Genomic DNA, 23,242 nt, shown 5'->3' with positions numbered 1-23,242 from the left:
CCGACCCGCAGATCAGCAGTGTGGAACCCCAAAGACCAGGTAAGTGGATCCAATTAGGCTGCAATCGCGCGGGGGGCAGACTAATTTCACCGGGCGCGTTACCCACGCGCCCAATAGCCCCCCACCGCCGCGAACCCGCAGCCCTGGTGACATCGAGCCCATAATGTGGAAAAATGTGAACTTGTCCACTTTGGCAGGAGGAAGAGAAAAGCAGTATATTATTTAAATGGAGAGAGATTGCAGAACTCTGAGGTACAGAGGGATCTGGGTATCCTAGTACATGAATCACAAAAAGTTAGTATGCAGGTGCAGCAAGTGATTAGGAAGGCAAATGGAATGTTGTCATTTATTGCAAGGGGAATGGAATATAAAAGTAGAGATGTTTTGCTACAGTTGTACAGGGCATTTGTGAGACCACATCTAGAATACTGAATGCAGTTTTGGGTCTCCTTATTTAAGAAAGGACATAATTGCTTTCGAGGCGGTTCAGAGAAGGTTCACTTGACTGATTCCTGGGATGAGGGGGTTATCTTATGAGGAAAGGTTGGACAAGTTGGGCCTGTATACACACGAGTTCAGAAGAATGAGAGGTGATCTTATTGAAACATAAGATCCTGAGGGGACTAGAAGGGGTAGATGCTGAGAGGATGTTTCCCCTTGTGGGAGAGATTAGAACTAGGGGACACAGTTTAAAAATAAGGGGTCTCCCATTTAAGACAGAGATGAGGAGAAATTTTTTCTCTCAGAGGCTCATGAGTCTGTGGAACTCCCTTCCCCAGACAGCGGTGGAGGCGGGGTCATTGAATATTTTTAAGGCTGAGTTAGATAGATTCCTAATTAACAAGGGAGTTAAAGGTTATAGTAGGTAGACGGGAAAGTAGGGTTGAGGTCACAATCAGATCAGCCATGATCTTATCAAATGGCTGTGAATGCGTATGTTGGTATGTAACATTTCTGCTCATTCAGTACTGGATATCAGACCAGTAGTGTGACAAATCAGAGGCAGTGGAGGGGTCGAGAGAGGTGGTGGTGAGGTAGAGCTGGGTCTTGTCAGCATACATGTGGAACCTGACGTTGTGTTTTCGGATGATGTCGCCGAGGGGCAGCATGTCGATGAGAAATAGGACTTGGCCAAGGATAGATCCTTGGGGGGCTCCAGAGGTAATGGCGTGGGGGCAGGACAAGAAGCCATTGCAGGTAATTCTCTGGCTACAACTAGATAGGTAGGAATGAAACCAGGCAAGGGCAGTCCCACCCGTCTGGACGACGGAGGGGAGGCGTTGCAGGAGGATGGCGTGGTCAACTGTGTTAAAGGCTGATGACAGGTCGAGAAGGATGAGGAGCGATAGTTTACCACGGTCACAGTCACATAGGATATCATTTGTGACTTTGATAAGGGCCATTTCAGTGCTGTGGCATGGATGGAAACCTGATTGGAGATCGTAGAACATATGGCCAAGACGTTCTCTGCGCCCATTTTTGAATGGAGGCCCGAGGCGCCCCTGATATTGGGCCTCAGGCCTCATTGTAATGGAGAAGACAAGGCCCAACAGCCCATCGGCGAAGAGGACTGCAAGTTCGGGATGCTGCTAGCATACAGCGGCCCTCAGGTAAGTGGGTCCGGGGGTCAGATCCAGGATCGGAGTTCGGAGCCGGCATCGGGGACGTGGGTCAGTACCGAGATCGCAGTCGGGGTCCGGAAACGCATGGCCGGAGATTGCTGGGTCTGATCAGGGGTTGGGACTAGGGTTCAGCGGAGAGGCTCGGAATTGGGTCCGGCGACCGGGAGCGGAGGCCGGGATGGGCGGCGATCGGGGGTAGGGGGGTTGGGAATGGTGGCGAGCTTTTGTTAAATGTGTATATAACCAGTATGTTACCAGGGATCGAAGGGTTGGATTGTGAAGGGAGATTGCATGGACTAGGCTTCTATTCGCTGGAATATATTACATAGAATCTACCGCACAGATACAGGCCATTTGGCCCAACAGGTCCATGCTGGTGTTTATACTCCACATGAGCCTCCTCCCTCCCTACTTTATCGAACCCTATCAGCAAATCCTTCTATTTCTTTCACCCTCATATGTTTATCCAGCTTCCCCTGAAATGTATCTACGCTATTCGCTTCAACTACTCCTTGTGGTAGTGAGTTCCACATTCTAACCACTCTTTGGATAAAGAAGTTTCTCCTGAATTCCCTATTGAATTTATTCGTGACTATCTTATATTTAAGGCACCTAATTCTGGTCTCCGCCGCAAGAGGAAACACCTTCTCTCCGTTTACCCGATCAAACCCTTTCATAATCTTAAAGATCTCTATCAGGTGACCCCTCAGACTTTTCTTTTCCAGAGAAAAAAGCCCCAGTCTGCTCAATCTTTCCTGATGAGTATAACCTCTCAGTTCTGGTATCATCTTCTTTGCACCTTCTCCAGTGCATCTATATCCTTTTTACTTATCCTATATACTCGGCTGCTGGGGGATTCCCACCATTCTCTTTGCTGTCCTATATACTCGGCCGCTGGGGGATTCCCGCGCTTCCTCTCAGCTCTACTATATACTCGGCCGCTGGGGGATTCCCGCGCTTTCTCTCCGCTCTCCTCTACTCGGCCGCTGGGGGATTCCCGCGCTTTCTCTCCGCTCTTCGATATACTCGGCCGCTGGGGGATTCCCGCGCTTTCTCTCCGCTCTTTCTCTCCGCTCCCCTATATACTCGGCCGCTGGGGGATTCCCGCGCTTTCTCTCCGCTCTCCTATATACTCGACCGCTGGGGGATTCCCGCGCTTTCTCTCCGCTCTCCTCTCCACTCGGCTGCTGGGGGATTCCCGCGCTTTCTCTCCGCTCTCCTATATACTCGGCCGCTGGGGGATTCCCGCGCTTTCGCTCCGCTCTCCTCTCCACTCGACCGCTGGGGGATTCCCGCGCTTTCTCTCCACTCTCCTATATACTCGACCGCTGGGGGATTCCCGCGCTTTCTCACCGCTCTCCCATATACTCGGCCGCTGGGGGATTCCCGCGCTTTCTCTCCGCTCTCCGAAATACTCGACCGCTGGGGGATTCCCGCGCTTTCTCTCCGCTCTCCTATATACTCGGCCGCTGGGGGATTCCCGCGCTTTCTCTCCGCTCTCCTATATACTCGACCGCTGGGGGATTCCCGCGCTTTCTCTCCCCTCTCCTATATACTCGGCCGCTGGGGGATTCCCGCGCTTTCTCTCCGCTCTCCTATATACTCGACCGCTGGGGGATTCCCGCGCTTTCTCTCCGCTCTCCTATATACTCGGCCGCTGGGGGATTCCCGCGCTTTCTCTCCGCTCTCCTATATACTCGACCGCTGGGGGATTCCCGCGCTTTCTCTCCGCTCTCCTATATACTCGGCCGCTGGGGGATTCCCGCGCTTTCTCTCCGCTCTCCTATGTACTCGGCCGCTGGGGGATTCCCGCGCTTTCTCTCCGCTCTCCTATATACTCGGCCGCTGGGGGATTCCCGCGCTTTCTCTCCGCTCTCCTATGTACTCGACCGCTGGGGTATTCCCGCGCTTTCTCACCGCTCTCCTATATACTCGGCCGCTGGGGGATTCCCGCGCTTTCTCTCCGCTCTCCTATATACTCGACCGCTGGGGGATTCCCGCGCTTTCTCTCCCCTCTCCTATATACTCGGCCGCTGGGGGATTCCCACGCTTTCTCTCCGCTCCCCTATATACTCGGCCGCTGGGGGATTCCCGCGCTTTCTCTCCGCTCTCCTATATACTCGGCCGCTGGGGGATTCCCGCGCTTTCTCTCCGCTCTCCTATATACTCGGCCGCTGGGGGATTCCCGCGCTTTCTCTCCGCTCTCCTATATACTCGGCCGTTGGGGGATTCCCGCTCTTTCTCTCCGCTCTCCTATATACTCGGCCGCTGGGGGATTCCCGCGCTTTCTCTCCGCTCTCCGATATACTCGACCGCTGGGGGATTCCCGCGCTTTCTCTCCGCTCTCCTATATACTCGACCGCTGGGGTATTCCCGCGCTTTCTCACCGCTCTCCTATATACTCGGCCGCTGGGGGATTCCCGCGCTTTCTCTCCGCTCTCCTATATACTCGGCCGCTGGGGGATTCCCGCGCTTTCTCTCCCCTCTCCTACATACTCGTCCGCTGGGGGATTCCCGCGCTTTCTCTCCGCTCTCCTATATACTCGGCCGCTGGGGGATTCCCGCGCTTTCTCTCCGCTCTCCTATATACTCGACCGCTGGGGGATTCCCGCGCTTTCTCTCCCCTCTCCTATATACTCGGCCGCTGGGGGATTCCCGCGCTTTCTCTCTGCTCTCCTATATACTCGACCGCTGGGGGATTCCCGCGCTTTCTCTCCGCTCTCCTGTATACTCGGCCGCTGGGGGATTCCCGCGCTTTCTCTCCGCTCTCCTATATACTCGGCCGCTGGGGGATTCCCGCGCTTTCTCACCGCTCTCCTATATACTCGGCCGCTGGGGGATTCCCGCGCTTTCTCTCCACTCCCCTATATACTCGGCCGCTGGGGGATTCCCGCGCTTTCTCTCCGCTCTCGTATATACTCGACCGCTGGGGTATTCCCGCGCTTTCTCACCGCTCTCCTATATACTCGGCCGCTGGGGGATTCCCGCGCTTTCTCTCCGCTCTCCTATATACTCGGCCGCTGGAGGATTCCCGCGCTTTCTCTCCGCTCCCCTCTATACTCGGCCGCTGGGGGATTTCCGCGCTTTCTCTCCGCTCTTTCTCTCCGCTCTCCTATATACTCGGCCGCTGGGGGATTCCCGCGCTTTCACTCCGCTCTCCTATATACTCGACCGCTGGGGGATTCTCGCGCTTTCTCACCGCTCTCCTATATACTCGGCCGCTGGGGGATTCCCGCGCTTTCTCTCCCCTCTCCTATATACTCGGCCGCTGGGGGATTCCCGCGCTTTCTCTCCGCTCTCCTATATACTCGGCCGCTGGAGGATTCCCGCGCTTTCTCTCCGCTCTCCTATATACTCGGCCGCTGGGGGATTCCCGCGCTTTCTCTCCGCTCTCCTATATACTCGGCCGCTGGGGGATTCCCGCGCTTTCTCTCCGCTCTCCTATATACTCGGCCACTGGGGGATTCCCGCGCTTTCTCTCCGCTCTCCTATATACTCGACCGCTCGGGGATTCCCGCGCTTTCTCTCCGCTCTCCTATATACTCGGCCGCTGGGGGATTCCCGCGCTTTCTCTCCGCTCTCCTATGTACTCGGCCGCTGGGGGATTCCCGCGCTTTCTCTCCACTCCCCTATATACTCGGCCGCTGGGGGATTCCCGCGCTTTCTCTCCGCTCTCCTATATACTCGACCGCTGGGGTATTCCCGCGCTTTCTCACCGCTCTCCTATATACTCGGCCGCTGGGGGATTCCCGCGCTTTCTCTCCGCTCTCCAATATACTCGACCGCTGGGGGATTCCCGCGCTTTCTCTCCCCTCTCCTATGTACTCGGCCGCTGGGGGATTCCCACGCTTTCTCTCCACTCCCCTATATACTCGGCCGCTGGGGGATTCCCGCGCTTTCTCTCCGCTCTCCTATATACTCGACCGCTGGGGGATTCCCACGCTTTCTCTCCGCTCCCCTATATACTCGGCCGCTGGGGGATTCCCGCGCTTTCCCTCCGCTCCCCTATATACTCGGCCGCTGGGGGATTCCCGCGCTTTCTCTCCGCTCTCCTATATACTCGACCGCTGGGGGAATCCCGCGCTTTCTCTCCGCTCCCCTATATACTTGGCCGCTGGAGGATTCCCGCGCTTTCTCTCTGCTCCCCTATATACTCGGCCGCTGGGGGATTCCCGCGCTTTCTCTCCGCTCTCCTGTACACTCGACCGCTGGGGGATTCCCGCGCTTTCTCTCTGCTCCCCTATATACTCGGCCGCTGGGGGATTCCCGTGCTTTCTCTCCGCTCTCCTATATACTCGGCCGCTGGAGGATTCCCGCGCTTTCTCTCCGCTCCCCTATATACTCGGCCGCTGGGGGATTCCCGCGCTTTCTCTCCGCTCTTCTATATACTCGACCGCTGCGGTATTCCCGCGCTTTCTCACCGCTCTCCTATATACTCGGCCGCTGGGGGATTTCCGCGCTTTCTCTCCGCTCTTTCTCTCCGCTCTCCTATATACTCGGCCGCTGGGGGATTCCCGCGCTTTCACTCCGCTCTCCTATATACTCGACCGCTGGGGGATTCCCGCGCTTTCTCACCGCTCTCCTATATACTCGGCCGCTGGGGGATTCCCGCACTTTCTCTCCGCTCTCCTATATACTCGGCCGCTGGGGGATTCCCGCGCTTTCTCTCCGCGCTCCGATATACTCGACCGCTGGGGGATTCCCGCGCTTTCTCTCCGCTCTCCTATATACTCGGCCGCTGGGGGATTCCCGCGCTTTCTCTCCCCTCTCCTATATACTCGGCCGCTGGGGGATTCCCGCGCTTTCTCTCCGCTCTCCGAAATACTCGACCGCTGGGGGAATCCCGCGCTTTCTCTCCGCTCCCCTATATACTCGCCCGCTGGGGGATTCCCGCGCTTTCTCTCTGCTCCCCTATATACTCGGCCGCTGGGGGATTCCCGCGCTTTCTCTCCGCTCTCCTGTACACTCGACCGCTGGGGGATTCCCGCGCTTTCTCTCTGCTCCCCTATATACTCGGCCGCTGGGGGATTCCCGTGCTTTCTCTCCGCTCTCCTATATACTCGGCCGCTGGAGGATTCCCGCGCTTTCTCTCCGCTCCCCTATATACTCGGCCGCTGGGGGATTCCCGCGCTTTCTCTCCGCTCTCCTATATACTCGGCCGCTGGGGGATTCCCGCGCTTTCTCTCCGCTCTTCTATATACTCGACCGCTGCGGTATTCCCGCGCTTTCTCACCGCTCTCCTATATACTCGGCCGCTGGGGGATTTCCGCGCTTTCTCTCCGCTCTTTCTCTCCGCTCTCCTATATACTCGGCCGCTGGGGGATTCCCGCGCTTTCACTCCGCTCTCCTATATACTCGACCGCTGGGGGATTCCCGTGCTTTCTCTCCGCTCTCCTATATACTCGGCCGCTGGGGGATTCCCGCGCTTTCTCTCCGCGCTCCGATATACTCGACCGCTGGGGGATTCCCGCGCTTTCTCTCCGCTCTCCTATATACTCGGCCGCTGGGGGATTCCCGCGCTTTCTCTCCCCTCTCCTATATACTCGGCCGCTGGGGGATTCCCGCGCTTTCTCTCCGCTCTCCGAAATACTCGACCGCTGGGGGAATCCCGCGCTTTCTCTCCGCTCCCCTATATACTCGCCCGCTGGGGGATTCCCGCGCTTTCTCTCTGCTCCCCTATATACTCGGCCGCTGGGGGATTCCCGCGCTTTCTCTCTGCTCTCCTATATACTCGACCGCTGGGGGATTCCCGCGCTTTCTCTCTGCTCCCCTATATACTCGGCCGCTGGGGGATTCCCGCGCTTTCTCTCCGCTCTCCTATATACTCGGCCGCTGGAGGATTCCCGCGCTTTCTCTCCGCTCCCCTATATACTCGGCCGCTGGGGGATTCCCGCGCTTTCTCTCCGCTCTTTCTCTCCGCTCTCCTATATATTCGGCCGCTGGGGGATTCCCGCGCTTTCTCTCCGCTCTCCTATATACTCGACCGCTGGGGGATTCCCGCGCTTTCTCACCGCTCTCCTGTATACTCGGCCGCTGGGGGATTCCCGCGCTTTCTCTCCGCTCTCCTATATACTCGGCCGCTGCGGTATTCCCGCCCTTTCTCTCCACTCTCCTATATACTCGGCCTCTGGGGGATTCCCGCGCTTTCTCTCTGCTCTCCTATATACTCGGCCGTTGGGGGATTCCCACACTTTCTCTCCACTCTCTGCTCTCCTATATACTCGACCGCTGGGGGATTCCCGCATTTTGAATAGTGATAGATTAAATAAGGAGAAACTTTCCAGTGGCAGAATGGTCGAAAACCAGAAGGCACAGATTTAAGCGGATCGGCAAAAAAGCCAGAAGCAACATCAGGAAACATTTTTTTACACAGAGAGTTGTAATGATCTGGAATGCACTGTCTGAAAGGGTGGTGGAAGCAGATTGAATAGTAACTTTCAAAAGGGATTTGGCTAAATACTTGAAGGTAAAAAAAATTACAGGGCTATGAGGTAAGAGCAAGGGAATGGGACTAATTGGATAGTTCTTGCAATGAGCCAGCACAGACATGATGGGCCGAATGGGCCTCCTCCTTTGCTGTACCTACCATGATACCTCATAAGAGCACTCGGATCGGTAATCGAGCACATAAGACAAGCACTCGGGAGTTGCACAAGGGTTATTCTTCGTTATCGCAGTTAATTGTTAATCAAACCTGAAGTGTGTTGTTGAAGTAAAGTTTCTGTTTTCTGGATTTAGGGCAGTTTAAGGCAAGACCTAAGAGGCTGGACTAAAGGAAGGCAATTAGATAGTGGTAGTGGGGACACTGGTGATAAGGATTGCGAGACTGTTAGCGTATTGGGGATGGAAAGGATGATTCTGGTGAAGCGCTCTTTGATTATTTGCTCCCTGAGAGCTCTGATTGAAGCTGCTTGTGCTCGTCTTTCTCTTCATGCTGTTATTCCTCCTCCTCTACTTATTGCTGCCCAGCTGGTGGTAAGGGCTGGTCCCTCAGTATATGCAGCAGGTAGCATACGACCACAAATCTGGAAACATCATCAGGGGTATACTTCAGAACTCCTCCCGAACAGTCCAAGCAGCAAGTGATGCTTGAGGACGCCGATGGTCTGCTCAATTATATTTTTGGTGGCAGCATGGCTCTCATTATAGGCCTGCTCTGCATCCATGCCCAGATTCCTGCTAGGAGTTTTGAGCCATGTGTGGAGGGGGATGTCCCTTGTCGCCTGTGACCTGACTGCCTGGTTGGAATAAAGGTGGCACAGAGGACTGGCACCAAATGCATGATCATGACTGCTGCACAGGCACAGACCTGTATGATGTGTTATCAGTGGTCGCAAACGTACTGCACATTCAGGGAGTGGTATCTCTTTTTATTGAGAAAGATTCCAGGCTAGTAATGGGGTGCATGCAAGGTAATGTGGGTGCAGACTATCGCACCTTGCACCTTGAGGAAGCTTGCAATGTTCCCTCACCTTGCTTCACTCTGTCCATACGAATATGAAGTATTTGTTCCTCCTGATGTAGAGAGCCTTGGTGACTTCCCATATAGTGCTGCACAGCAAACTGCAATATATCGCTGATGTCAGCTGCTTCAACCTGGAACGGCCACATGGCATAAAAGTTGAGGGACATGGTGACCTTGGCAACCACAGCAGTGCTGTATGTGCCCTGGAATTGGGCTCCAGTTCTGCTTGCAGCAGTTGACATTACCCCTTGGTGATGGCGAGGTGCCTCACACATTGATCCTCCGTGATGTTGAAGTATGAGAAATGCTCCCTGAAGACCCACTTTGGTGTGATCTCCTACACAGTGCCCTCCTCCTCCCTCTTCTCCCAGCTGCTCATGCTCTCTCCTGTCTTCTTTGTTGCTCCCCCTCATCCTCCGGACCCAAAGGAAGACCTACAATACCACCCATAAGAATATAAGAAATGGAATCAGGAGTAGGCAATATGTCCCCTTGAGCCTTTTCCATCGTTCAATAAGATCATGGCTGATCTTTGACCTCATCTCCACTTTCCTGCCCGATCCCCATATCCCTTGATTCCCTTAGATTGCAAAAATCTATCGATCTCAGCCTTGAATGTACTCAACGACTCAGCTTCCACAGTCCTCTGGGGTAGAGAATTCCAAAGATTCACAAACCTCTGAGTGAAGAAATATCTCCCCATCTCAGTCTTAAATGGCCGACCTCTTATCCTAAGACTATGCCCCCTAGTTCTAGACTCTCCAGTCAGGGGAAACAGCCTCTCAGCATGTACCCCGTCGAGTCCTCTCCTAATCTTATATGTTTCAATGTGATCACTTCTCATTCTTCGAAACTCCAGAGAGTATAGGCCCATTCTACTCAATCTCTCCTCATGGGACAACCCTCTCATCCCAAAAAATCAATCTAGTGAATCTTTGTTGCACCCCCTCTAAGGCAAGTATATCCTTCCTTAGATAAGGAGACCAAAACTGTACACAGTACTCCATGTGTCGTCTCACCAAAACCATGTACAATTGCAGCAAGACTTCCTTCCTCTTGTACTCCAACCCCCTTACAATGAAGGCCAACATACTATTTGCCTTCCTAATTGCTTGCTGTACCTGAATGTTAACTTTCTGTGTTTCTTGAACAAGGACACCCAAATCTCTCTGAACACCAACATTTAATAGTTTCTCACCATTTAAAATATATTCTGTTTTTCTATTCTTCCTACCAAAGTGAATAACCTCACATTTCCCCACATTAAAATCCATCTGCCAGCTTCTTGCCCACTCACTTAACTTGTCTGTATCCCTTTGCAGACTCTTTGTGCCTTCCTCACAGCTTACTTTCCCACCTAGCTTTGTATCATCAGCAAACTTGGATACATTACACTTGGTCCCTTCATTTAAGTCATTAATAAAGAGTGTAAATAGCTGAGGCCCAAGCGCTGATCCTTGCGGCACCCCACTAGTTACAGCCTGCCAACCTGAGAATGACCCATTTATTCCGACTCTCTGATTTCTGTCCGTTAACCTCTATCCAAGCTAATATTTTACCCCCAACCCTATGAGCCCTTATCTTGTGTAACAACCTTTTATGTGCAACCTTATTGAATGACTTTTGAAAATTCAAATATACTACATCCACTGGTTCTCCTTTATCTACCCTGCTAGTTACATCCTCAAAAACTCTAATAAATTTGTCAAACACGATTTCCCTTTCATAAAATCATGTTGACTCTGCCTAATCACGTTATGATTTTCGAAGTGCCCGTGTCACTTCCTTAATAATGGATTGCAGCATTTTCCTGACGACTGATGTCAGGCTAACTGGCCTGTGGTTCCCTGTTTTCTCACTCCTTTCTTGAATAGCGTTTACATTTGCTACCTTCCAATCTACTGGGAGCGCTCCAGAATGTAGGGAATTTTGGAAAATCACAACCAATATATCCATGATCTCTGCAGCTACCTCTTTTAGAAACCTAGGATGTAGGCCATGCAGTCCAGGAGATTTGTCAGCTTTTAGTCCCACTAATTTCTCTCGTACTTTTTCTTTACTAATATTAATTACTTTAAGTTCCTCAGTCTTATTAGCCCCTTGGTTCCGCACTATGACTGGTATGTTGTTTTGTGTCTTCCACTGTGAAGACAGAGACAAAATATTTGTTTCACGTCTCTGCCATTTCCTTATTTCCCATTATAATTTCTCCTGTCTCAGCCTCGATGGGACCCAAGTTTAGTTTTGATACCCTCTTCCTTTTTATATACTTGTTGAAGCTCTTACAATCTGTTTTTTATATTTCTTGCCACTTTACTCTCATTCTATTTTCTTCCTTTTTATCAATTTTTTGGTCATCCTTTGCTGGTTTCTAAAACTCTCCCAATCCTCAGGCTTACTACTCTTCTTGGCAACATTATAAGCCTCTTCTTTTAATCTAATATGATCCTTAACTTCTTTAGTTAGCTACGGACGGATCACTTTTCCTGAGGAGTTTTTATTTCTCAATGGAATCTATATTCGTTGAGAATTATGAAATATTTCTTTATATTTCTACCACTGCTTATCTACCATCATACCTTTTAATCTAATTTCCCAATCTAACTTAGCCAACTCGCTCCTCACACCTATGTAACTGGCTTTATTTAAGTTTAAGACTCTAATTTCTAACTTAAGTACGTCATTCTATCATATTATGATCACTCTTTCCCAGAGGATCCCTTACTATGAGATTACCAATTAACCCTGTCTCATTACACAAGACAAGATCCAAAGATCCAAGATCCTAAGGCAAACGTAGGTCCCTTAGAGGATGAGACCGGGAAATTAATGGTGGGAAACATGGAGATGGCAAAAATGCTGAACAAATATTTGGTTTCAGTCTTTACGGTAGAGGACACTAAGAATATCCCAACACTGGACAAACAGGGGGCTCTAGGGGGGGAGGAGCTAAATACGATTAAAATCACTAAAGAATTGGTACTCAGTAAATTAATGGGACTCAAGGCGGATAAATCCCCTGGACCTGATGGCTTACATCCTAGGGTCTTGAGGGAAGTGGAAGTAGGGATTGTGGATGCTTTGGTAATAATTTTCGAAAATTCTCTGGACTCGGCAAAGGTCCCGGCAGATTGGAAAACTGCTAATGTAACACCCTTATTTAAAAAGGGTAGCAGGCAGAAGGCTGGAAATTATAGACCAGTTAGCCTAACATCTGTGGTGGGTAAAATTTTGGAGTCTAATATTAAGGAGACAGTAGCAGAACATTTGGATAAACATAATTTAATAGGACAAAGTCAGCATGGCTTTACGAAGGGGAAGTCATGTCTGACAAATTTGCTTGAGTTCTTTGAGGACATAACGTACAGGGTGGATAAAGGGGAACCAGTGGACGTAGTGTATTTAGACTTCCAGAAGGCATTCGACAAGATGCCACATGGAAGATTATTGCTCAAGATAAAGAATCACTGGATTGGGGGTAATATTCTGGCATGGGTGGAGGATTGGTTATCTAACAGGAAGCAGAGAGTTGGGATGAACGGTTCATTCTCGGACTGGCAACCAGTAGCCAGTGGTGTTCCGCAGGGGTCGGTGCTGGGTCCCCAACTCTTTACAATCTATATGAACGATTTGGAGGAGGGGACCGAGTGTAACGTATCAAAGTTTGCAGATGATACAAAGATGGGAGGGAAAGTGGAGAGTGAGGAGGATATAAAAAACCTACAGGGGGATATAGACAGGCTGGGTGAGTGGGCGGAGATTTGGCAGATGCAATACAATATTGGAAAATGTGAGGTTATGCACTTTGGCAGGAAAAATCAGAGAGCAAGTTATTATCTTAATGGCGAGAAACTGGAAAGTACTGCAGCACAAGGGGATCTGGGGGTCCTAGTGCAAGAAAATCAAAAAGTTAGTTTGCAGGTGCAGCAGGTGATCAAGAAGGCCAACGGAATGTTGGCTTTTATTGCTAGGGGGATAGAATATAAAAACAGGGAGGTATTGCTGCAGTTATATAAGGTATTGGTGAGACCGCACCTGGAATACTGCATACAGTTTTGGTGTCCATACTTAAGAAAAGACATACTTGCTCTCGAGGCAGTACAAAGAAGGTTCACTCGGTTAATCCCGGGGATGAGGGGGCGGACATATGAGGAGAGGTTGAGTAGATTGGGACTCTACTCATTGGAGTTCAGAAGAATGAGAGGCGATCTATTGAAACATATAAGATTGTGAAGGGGCTTGATCGGGTGGATGCGGTAAGGATGTTCCCAAGGATGGGTGAAACTAGAACTAGGGGGCATAATCTTAGAATAAGGGGCTGCTCTTTCAAAACTGTGATGTGGAGAAACTTCTTCACTCAGAGGGTAGTCGGTCTGTGGAATTTGCTGCCCCAGGAAGCTGTGGAAGCTACATCATTAAATAAATTTAAAACAGAAATAGACAGTTTCCTAGAAGTAAAGGGAATTAGGGGTTATGGGGAGCGGGCAGGAAATTGGACATGAATTTAGATTTGAGGTTAGGATCAGATCAGCCATGATCTTATTGAATGGCGGAGCAGGCTCGAGGGGCCGATCGGCCTACTCCTGCTCCTATTTCTTATGTTCTTATGTAAGTAGCCTGATCCCTGTTTGGTTCCACGACATATTGTTCTAGGAAGCTGTCTTGAATGTATTCCAAAAACTCTTCCTCCGTACTACCCTTGCCAATTTGATTTGCCCAGTCTAAATGAAAATTAAAGTCCCCCACGATTATTGCATTACCTTTGTTTCAAGCTCCTATTATTTCTTGATTAATATTCTTTCCAACAGTATAGCTACTGTTAGGGGACCCAAAAAATACTCCCACCAGTGTTTTCTGCCCCTTGTTATTTCTTATCCCCACCCATATTGATTCTACTTCCTGATCTTCTGAGCCAAGATCCTTTCTCACTACTGTCATAATGTCATCCTTTATTATCAGGGCTACACCCCTCCTTTTCCATTTTGTCTGTCTTTTCGAAACATCAATTACCCTGGAATATTTAGTTCTCAACCTGGTCACCTTGCAACCACGTCTCTGTAATGGCTATTAGATCAAACCCATTTATCTCTATTTGTGCCATGAATTCATTACGAAAGCTTCGTGCATTCAGTTAAAGCACCTTTAATTTCAACTTTTTACCACTTTTCCCTGCTTTGACCTTACTTGCTGATGCACTATCACCATTAAACCCCTCTCTGTCCCTGCCTGTCACACTCTGCTTATCTTTGCCCAAATCGCTGCACTGCTGTGTTGCCTTGAGTTTTCTCTTTATATTCCTAAACTTCCCCTCACCTGACCCCCTCCCCCCTTCTTTTCAGTTTAAAGCCCTGCCTACAGCCCTAGTTATTCGATTCGCCAAGGCACTGGTCCCACCCAACGGAACAGCTCCTTTCCCCAGTTCTGGTGCCAGTGCCCCATAAATCGAAACCTGTCTACCACATAACTCTTTGAACCACACATTTAATTCTCTGATCTGTTTGGCCCTATGCCAATTTGTGCATGGCTCAGGTAGTAATCCACAGATTATTACCTTTGATGTTCTGCTTATTAATTTAGACCTTAGCTCCTCAAACTCCCTCAGCAGAACCTCATTCCTATTTCTACCTATGTCGTTGGTGCCTATGTGGACCACGACATCTGGTTCCTGCCTCTCATGTTCCAAGTTCTTTTCCAGCCCCGAGGAGGTATCCTTAACCCTGGCACTGGGCAGGCAACACAGCCTTCAGGACTCTCGGTCGCAGTTGCAGAGAATAGTGTCTGTCCCCCTGACTATACTATCCCCTACCACCACCACATTCCTTTTTACTCCCCCGACTTGAATGGCCTCCTGCAAGTACCTCGAACCTTTTTTTTATTCATTCGTGGGATGTGGTCATCGCTGGCAACGTCAGCATTTATTGCCTATCCCGAATTGCCCTTGAGAAGGTGGTGATGAGCCGCCTTCTTGAACCGCTGCAGTCCGTGTGGTGAAGGTACTCCCACAGTTAGGTTGGAAGTTCCAGGATTTTGACCCAGTGATGATGAAGGAATGGCTATATATTTCCAAGTCGGGATGGTGTGTGACTGGGAGGGGAACGTGCAGGTGGTGTTGTTCCCATGTACCTGGTAGAGGTCGTGGGTTTGGGAGGTGCTGTTGAAGAAGCTTTGGCGAGTTGCTGCAGTGCATCCTGTGGATGGTACATACTGCAGCCACTGTGCGCCGGTGGTGAAGGGAGTGAATGTTTAGCGTGGTGGATGGGGTGCCAATCAAGCGGGCTGCTTTGTCCTGGATGGTGTTGAGCTTCTTGAGTGTTGTTGGAGCCGCACTCATCCAGACCTGCTCTTGTAGCCACAGTATTTATGCGGCTGGTCCAGTTAAGTTTCTGGTCAATGGTGACCCCCAGGATGTTGATGGGGGATTCGGTGATGGTAATGCCGTTGAATGTCAAGGGGAGGCGGTTAGACTGTCTCTTGTTGGAGATGGTCATTGCCTGGCACTTGCCTGGCGCAAATGTTACTTGCCACTCATCAGCCCAAGCCTGGATGTTGTCCAGGTCTTGCTGCATTGGGCACGAACTGCTTCATTATTTGAGAGGTTGCGAATAGAACTGAACACTGCAATCATCAGCGAACATCCCCATTTCTGACCTTATGATGGATGGAAGGTCATTGATGAAGCAGCTGAAGATGGTTGGGCCTAGGACACTGCCCTGAGGAACTCCTGCAGCAATGCCCTGGGGCTGAGATGATTGGCCTCCAACAACCACTACCATCTTCCTTTGTGCTAGGTATGACTCCAGCCACTGGAGAATTTTCCCCCTGATTCCCATTGACTTCAATTTTACTCGGGCTCTTTGGTGCCACACTCGGTCAAATGCTGCCTTGATGTCAAGGGCAGTCACTCTCACCTCATCTCTGGAATTCAGCTCTTTTGTTCATGTTTGGACCAAGGCTGTAATGAGGTCTGGAGTCGAGTGGTCCTGGCAGAACCCAAACTAAACATCGGTGTGTAGGTTATTGGAGAGTAATTGCCGCTTGATAGCACTGTCGACGACACCTTCCATCACTTTGCTGATGATTGAGAGTAGACTGATGGGGCGATAATTGGCCAGCTTGGAGGGGAACGTGCGGGTGATGGTGTTCCCATGCACCTGCGCTCTTATCCTTCTAGGTGATAGAGGTCGTGGGTTTGGGAGGTGCTGTTCAAGAAGCCTTGGTGAGTTGCTGCAATGCATCTTGTAGATGGTACACACTGCAGCCACGGTGCACCACTGGTGGAGGGAGTGAATGTTTAAGGTGGTGGATGGGGTGTCAATCGAGCGGGCTGCTTTGTCCTGGATGGTGTCGAGCTTCTTGAGTGTTGCTGGAGCTGCACTCATCCAGGCAAGAGGACAGTATTCCATCACAGTCCTGACTTGTACCTTGTAGATGGTGGAAAGGCTTTGGGGAGTCAGGAGGTGAATCACTCACTGCAGAATACCCAGCCTCTAACCTGCCTCTAACCTGGCTGGTCCAGTTAAGTTTCTGGTCAGTGGTGACCCCCAGGATGTAGATGGTGGGGGATTCGGTGATGGTAATGCCGTTGAATGTCAAGGGGAGGTGGTTAGACTCTCTCTTGTTGGAGATGGTCATTGCCTGGCACTTCTGTCGCTCGAATGTTATTTGCCACTTATTAGCCCAAGCCTGGATGTTGTCCAGGTCTTGCTGCATGCAGGATTGTTTCATTATCTGAGGGATTGCGAATGAGCTGAATACTGTGCATCTCCACTTCCCCATGACCTTATGATGGAGGGAAGGTCATTGATGAAGCAGCTGAAGATGATTGGGCCTTGGACATTGCCTGAGGAACTACTGCAGCAGTGTCCTGGAGCTGAAATGATTGGCCTCCAATCGCCACTACCATCTTCCTTTGTGCTAGGTATGACTCCAGCCACTGGAGAGTTTTCCCCCTAATTCCCATTGACTTCAATTTTACTCGGGCTCCTTGATGACACACTCGGTCAAATGCTGCCTTGATGTCAAGGGCAGTCACTCCCACCTCACCGCTGGAATTCAACTCTTTTGACCATGTTTGGACCAAGGCTGTAATGAGTTCTGGAGCCGAGTGATCCTGGTGGAACCCAAACTGAGCATTGGTGAGCAGGTTAATGGTGAGTAATTGCCGCATGATAGCACTGTTGACTTTGCTGATGTTTGAGAGTGGACTGATGGGGCGGTAATTGGCCAGATTGGATTTGTCTTGCTTTTTGTGGACAGGACATACCTGGGCAATTTTCCACTTTGTTGGGTAAATGCCAGTGTTGTAGCTGTACTGGAACAGTCTTCAGCACTACCGCCAGGATGTTGTCGGGGCACATTGCCTTTGCTGTGTTCAGTGCATTCAGCTGTTTCTTGATATCACGTGGAGTGAATCGAATTGGCTGAAGACTGGCTTCTGTGATGGTGGGGATATCGGGAGGAGGCGAAGATGGATCATGCTCTCGGCACTTCTGGCTGAAGATGGTTGGACCCACTGTTGGACAAGGTTAAAGGCTGAGGCTCGTCCGTCACTGCATTCTGGGTCCCCATACTTGCCTGACTCGCAGTCACATTCTCCTCTCCCTGACCACTGAACGAATCTAACCTAAGGGGTGTGACTGAATCCTGGTTCAAAGTGTCCGGATGTCTCTCCCCCTCCCTGATGGATCGCATTGTCTGCAGATCAGACTCCAACTCAACAACTCTGAGCCGAAGTTTACCGAGTTGCAGATACTTACCGCAAATGTGGTTGCTCCGAATCTGGCTGGTCCCCATGAACTCCAACATGCTGCAGTGTCCTGCCCTGCCATCTCTTTATAACCTTGTTTTATTTATTTACTAAATTCGAGTTTTTATTCACTCAATATTTTTAGTTTTATTAACTAATTAGTTTATCTACTTCAAGTTATTAATTTAAGCAAATACGTTTCCGTAACTTAGAAAAAAAACAGTAATACTCACCAACCAGTCACCTACCTGCTGTTCTGTGACGTCACTCTTTCAAATTACTGTCTGTGTGAGATGACGCCAACCGAAAGTGTGCTCCCGCTCTCGCTCTCGCTCAACTCCCGCTCAGCTCAACTCCTGCTCAGCTCATCTCTGCTCAGTTCCCGCTCTCGCTCAGCTCAGCTCCCACTCCGCTCTCGGGCCTGTGCTGCTGCCAGTCTTTTTCTCCGCGCTCTCACTTAACTTCCACTCTGCTCAGCTCCCGCTCCCGCTCTCGCTCGACTCCCGCTCTGCTCCCACTCTCGCTCCCGCTCCACTCCCGAGCCTGTGCTGCTGCCGATCTTTATCTATCTGCTCTCGCTCAGCTCCCACTCTGCTCAGCTCCCGCTCTTGCTCAGCTCCTTCGCCCGCTCTAGCTCTGTTCCTGCTCCGCTCAGCTCCCTCTTTTTTTAATTGTTCATAGGATGTGGGCGTCACTGGCGAGGCCAGCATTTATTGCCCATCCTTCTGCTTCCGCTCCACTCAGCTCCCGATCCGCTCTCGTACCTGTGCTGCCGCCGCTCTTTATCTTCCCCATGACTGGAATAAACTTTTTCCATCGCAGACAAAAACAGCCCAGCTTCAGCAAAAAGTTGTTAACACAGTCAGAATTCACTTGTGAATTGCAGAAAATAGCCAAAAAAGGCCCAGAAGTTAACTAGCAGCCTGAGGATGAACCTGTATGGACGGGATGAACCCTTTACAGCGCTTCTGCAGGGCCAGTCCTGACGGGGATAGGGCGGGGCAGTGGGACTACCTGGATTGCTCATGCATAGCGCCGGCACGGACTCAGTGGGCTGAATGGCCTCCTTCCCTGCTGTAACCTTCTATGATTCTATGACTATTAACGCCATGAGTTTCGCGAGTCAGGCACTGGGACAGATCAGTTTCACAAAAGAGTCGTACAACCAGTGTAGGATCCTTATTTTAATATTCTAATGCGCTTCCTGAATAGTTACGTGCACGTTCTAGATGCCCACAGAGGAGCCCAATCTAGTATGCCGGACGGTGCATTTCTGGTCACCTATCTGCCATATTGTACCTATAGACACCTGTTTTATGCCTGAAAAACAAGCACGGTGGAATCAAATTTGTAGGCCATAGAGTTTTTATGCGATTATATTAACCAGTGCAGTGAAAATAGCACAGAGATCATTTGGCACAAGGACCAATACACAGCTCCCCTGCCTTCCAGTCTGGTTTCTCATCCTTGGAATTTCTACCCACAATTATTTAACCACCCAAGATAAGGGGACAGCTAATAGGATATGGCCGCAATCATCCAGTGGTGATCTCCTGTTCCTTGTATTGGAAGAGGCCTAAGTATTGGGAGGAGGCTTATACATATGGAAGAGTGTAAATACAGATGCTCAACATAGGCAATCCATCTGGGCTGTGCTTTACACATTGAATTGTGATTGCCCGATTTTAAGGGAATCATGCATTCAAGATTAACATGGGAGCCTAGATTTGAGCTGCTCAATTGATAGAAGTTAATATTCAGTTGCTAGCTCACGCAACAAACTACTATCTTTTACTGCTTTAGGAGATTTCATTTGCTGCTGGATTTGTCATATTGAGCAGGAAACTGCTCAAAAAAGAGCATTTCACAATGGTCGCATTGCCACAAAGAATTCAGGCTATCTCCATGTAAGAAATTGATTAACCACAGTAGATTTGAAGGATGCATACTTTGAAGTGGCTATACCGCCTCATGGTAGGATATTCATCAGCACTCAGATCCAAGGAAAAAGCCACCATTAGAGATTTTTTTTCTTTTTGGACTCACATTGATGCGATGTGACCCTGTGCACAAAAGGTGAGGTCCAAGGAACCCCGAATATGAGGCCTCGGACCTCATTAGACCAAGGATGGTGCAGGTAAGTTGCTGGAAGTTTGGGCTGCTGCAAGCATTGCAGCAGCGCACAGTTAAGTGGTATGTGGGTGCGGTTGGGATCATGGAACTTAGTGTTGGGAGTGATCGGGCCTTGGGGTGGGGGAGAGAGAGCCGGCCTCGGAGTGGGGTGGTAATCAGGCCTTGGGCGAGGAGCAGTCAAGCCTTGGGGGGGAGTGATCGGACCTTGGGGAGGGAGCAATCGGACCTTGGGGAGGGAGCGATCTGACCTCGGTGGGGAGCGATCGGGGCCGCAGGGTTGTGTGATCGCGCCTCGGGAGAGCGATCGGAGCCTTGAGGGGAGCAATCAAGCCTTGGGGGGGGGGAGCGATCAGGTCTGGGGGGGAGCGGTTGGGGTGGATTACAGTCAGGTGGGAGGGTGGTCCGGAGGTCATGTCCATAGGGGAGGGAAACCAGAGGGCCTGGAAGTCGGGGCCGGGGGGGGGTGTGGGGAAGAGAGATTGAGGTCAGCGATCTCTGGGGTGGGTGTATGGTGGGAGATTGGAGTTCGGGGAGCCTGGAGGTAAGGGACACGAGGGGAAGGGACATTGGAGATTGAGGCCAGGGCTTGAAGAGGTGGCAGCATCGGCAGCGTTTGGGATGGTGATTGTAGTAAGTCACTTATCTTCATTTTATGTAGTCGATCATTAGGGTTGGTTTCCCTGAGTACAGCCAGGGAACTGGCTCGTTCATTGTCAAACAGTATGGATCAGCAGTGTTCTACTGTACTTCACCCAATCTTCATGTGGAAACCTAAACAGTAAGTCTTTGATCATGGAGGGAAATAGCCATCTGTTGTGTACAAGTTATCGGCTGATTTTTCCCTCCCTAATCGATGGTAACTGAAACCAATTTCAACACCCCTACTGCCACCCTGGCTGAGACCAGCAAACTGAATACAGACTGGGAATTGAACTTACAGCTTTATGGTATGAATGGCTCAGTTATTTGCCAGATTTATAAGTTGAGGAGTACTGCTGTTGGTATCTTTCAGTTATAATATTTATGAGTGTAATATACTAAAGTTTTTACCATGGCTCAAACTAAATAAATATATTTACATATATTAGTGAAAAATTGTTGCTTATACTCTATGTACCATATCTAATATAAATATATTTTAGATATATTGCACAGTCTTGTATTATTACCTCTCGTAGATTTATTGCTGGGTTTGGTCAATTTTTTTCATAGATACTAAGCTGTACTACCAGTTTTTATAGTAAAAATGATCACTCTGTTTCACTGTCCGTTACAATTTTGATTGTTTATTTTTGACTAGCCAGATCAAATTATTAGCCAACACTAAGACATTGCAAGACCTGGCAGTATAATGCTTGTTTGATCCTGTGGTGGTATTGCTTGTCCTAACAGAGAAATGTACAGGATGAATTGGTACAAGTCCAGCCCAAATTTAAGGCTAACCTGCTGGAGTCAGTGGATCTTTTCCAGAAAGAAGTGTTCAAATTTGGACGACAGTACGAAAAGGTAAACTTTTATTTAAAAGTTTTTGGTAGCATTAAATTTGCTGAATGTACAAGACAGGAAAAGATTATCATGGTCAGTCTCAAATTTTAAAACCTGCCATTCACTGCTCTATCTTCATACCCATCGATCACATTCCCTGCCAAACATGTATGCAGTTCCTTCTTGCATTTGCCAACATTATCCACCTCCATTACCTCCCTGGGTAATCTGTACTATGTAGTCATCATCCTATTTGTAAAATAGTTAAGTCATAATAATTATCCATCCACCATTGCAGTTGAGCTTACTTATTGGAGAGTGTCCAGCTGCAGGGCCACCATTGAATGTACTTGCCATCAGTCTTTTCTCAATATGACCATGTCAGCCTTCATTGCTGGGCTTTTGATTGGCTAGGAACGTTGTCCCCATTTTCAAAATAAACAATGGGAGAACAAGGAACATAAAAGAAGGTAAGCAAAAGCTTTAAAGTTAGTTTTAAGTTTAGAAAAGATAGCTTACATAGGAAACAAAGTAAGATTATAGTCACAAAACAAAATAGATAATACGAAAGAAGAAAAAAGATAACAGAGCTTGTCGATTTGAAGTATTTCATTTTTTTATTTTAAATTAAATTTCGTTTGAAGTAGTTATTTTAGTAATCGAAGGGTTATATTAAGGTAATAAAGTGACTTTCTTTCAAGGAAATTTATATTGATGTAATTTACTGATAATGGAGAGCAATCATAATGGCCCGAAAATTGCTCTGAGCGGCGTGCCAGCGGTGGTTGCTACTCATTAAATTTAAATTCACCCACTAAGTTACAGCGTTCATTTTGGTGGCAACTTCCTTGAACTGCAAGTTCATCAGCATTCTTTCCCTGGCTATGTGAGTGGTGAAAGGATCTCTAAGGCCCCTCAGCCATTCAGCTTGAAGAAGCTACACTGTGAGAACCAGGAAGTGCAGTTCATACGAACATACGAATTAAGAGCAGGAGTAGCCCATTCGGCCCCTCAAGCCTGCTCTGCCATTTGATAAGATCATGGCTGATCTGATTGTGACCTCAACCCTACTTTCCCGTCTACCTACTACAACCTTTGACTCCCTTGTTAATCAGGAATCTATCTAACTCAGCCTTAAAAATATTCAATGACCCTGCCTCCACCGCTCTCTGGGGAAGGGAGTTCCACAGACTCACAACCCTCTGAGAGAAAAAAATTATCCTCATCTCCGTCATAAATGGGAGACCCCTTATTTTTAAACTGTGGCCCCTAGTTCTAGTCTCTCCCACAAGGGAAAACATCCTCTCAGCATCTACCCCTTCTATTCCCCTCAGGATCTTACATGTTTCAATAAGATCACCTCTCATTCTTCTAAACTCCAATGTATACAGGCCCAACTTGTCCAACCCTTCCTCATAAGATAAGCTCCTAATCCCAGGAATCAGTCGTGAACCTTCTCTAAACCGCCTCTAAAGCAATTATGTCCTTTCTTAAATAAGGAGACCAAAACTGCACACAGTTTTCCAGATGTGGTCTCACCAATGCCCTGTACAACTGTAGCAAAACATCTCTACTTTTATATTCCATTCCCCTTGCAATAAATGACAACATTCCATTTGCCTTCCTAATCACTTGCTGTACCTGCATACTAACTTTTTGTGATTCATGTACTAGGATACCCAGATCCCTCTGTACCTCAGAGTTCTGCAATCTCTCTCCATTTAAATAATATACTGCTTTTCTCTTCCTCCTGCCAAAGTGGACAAGTTCACATTTTCCCACATTACATTC

At 49.2% G+C, this 23,242-nt stretch overlaps 1 protein-coding gene across 1 annotated transcript in view; it reads left to right on the top strand.

The window, feature by feature from the left end:
* LOC137322210 (dynein axonemal heavy chain 8-like) overlaps nucleotides 1–23,242 on the top strand; it is a 1,468,904-nt gene that overhangs the window by 519,240 nt on the left and 926,422 nt on the right. The window contains exon 32 of the mRNA XM_067985326.1: nucleotides 21,359–21,472. Coding sequence (XP_067841427.1) covers nucleotides 21,359–21,472 — 114 coding nt within the window. The remainder of the gene's footprint in view (nucleotides 1–21,358; nucleotides 21,473–23,242) is intronic.

This window comes from Heptranchias perlo, chromosome 5 (genome assembly GCF_035084215.1).
Source record: "Heptranchias perlo isolate sHepPer1 chromosome 5, sHepPer1.hap1, whole genome shotgun sequence".
NCBI lineage: Eukaryota > Metazoa > Chordata > Chondrichthyes > Hexanchiformes > Hexanchidae > Heptranchias > Heptranchias perlo.
Note: the sequence above shows the minus strand (reverse complement) of the source record. Positions and strands in the feature narration are given on the sequence as shown.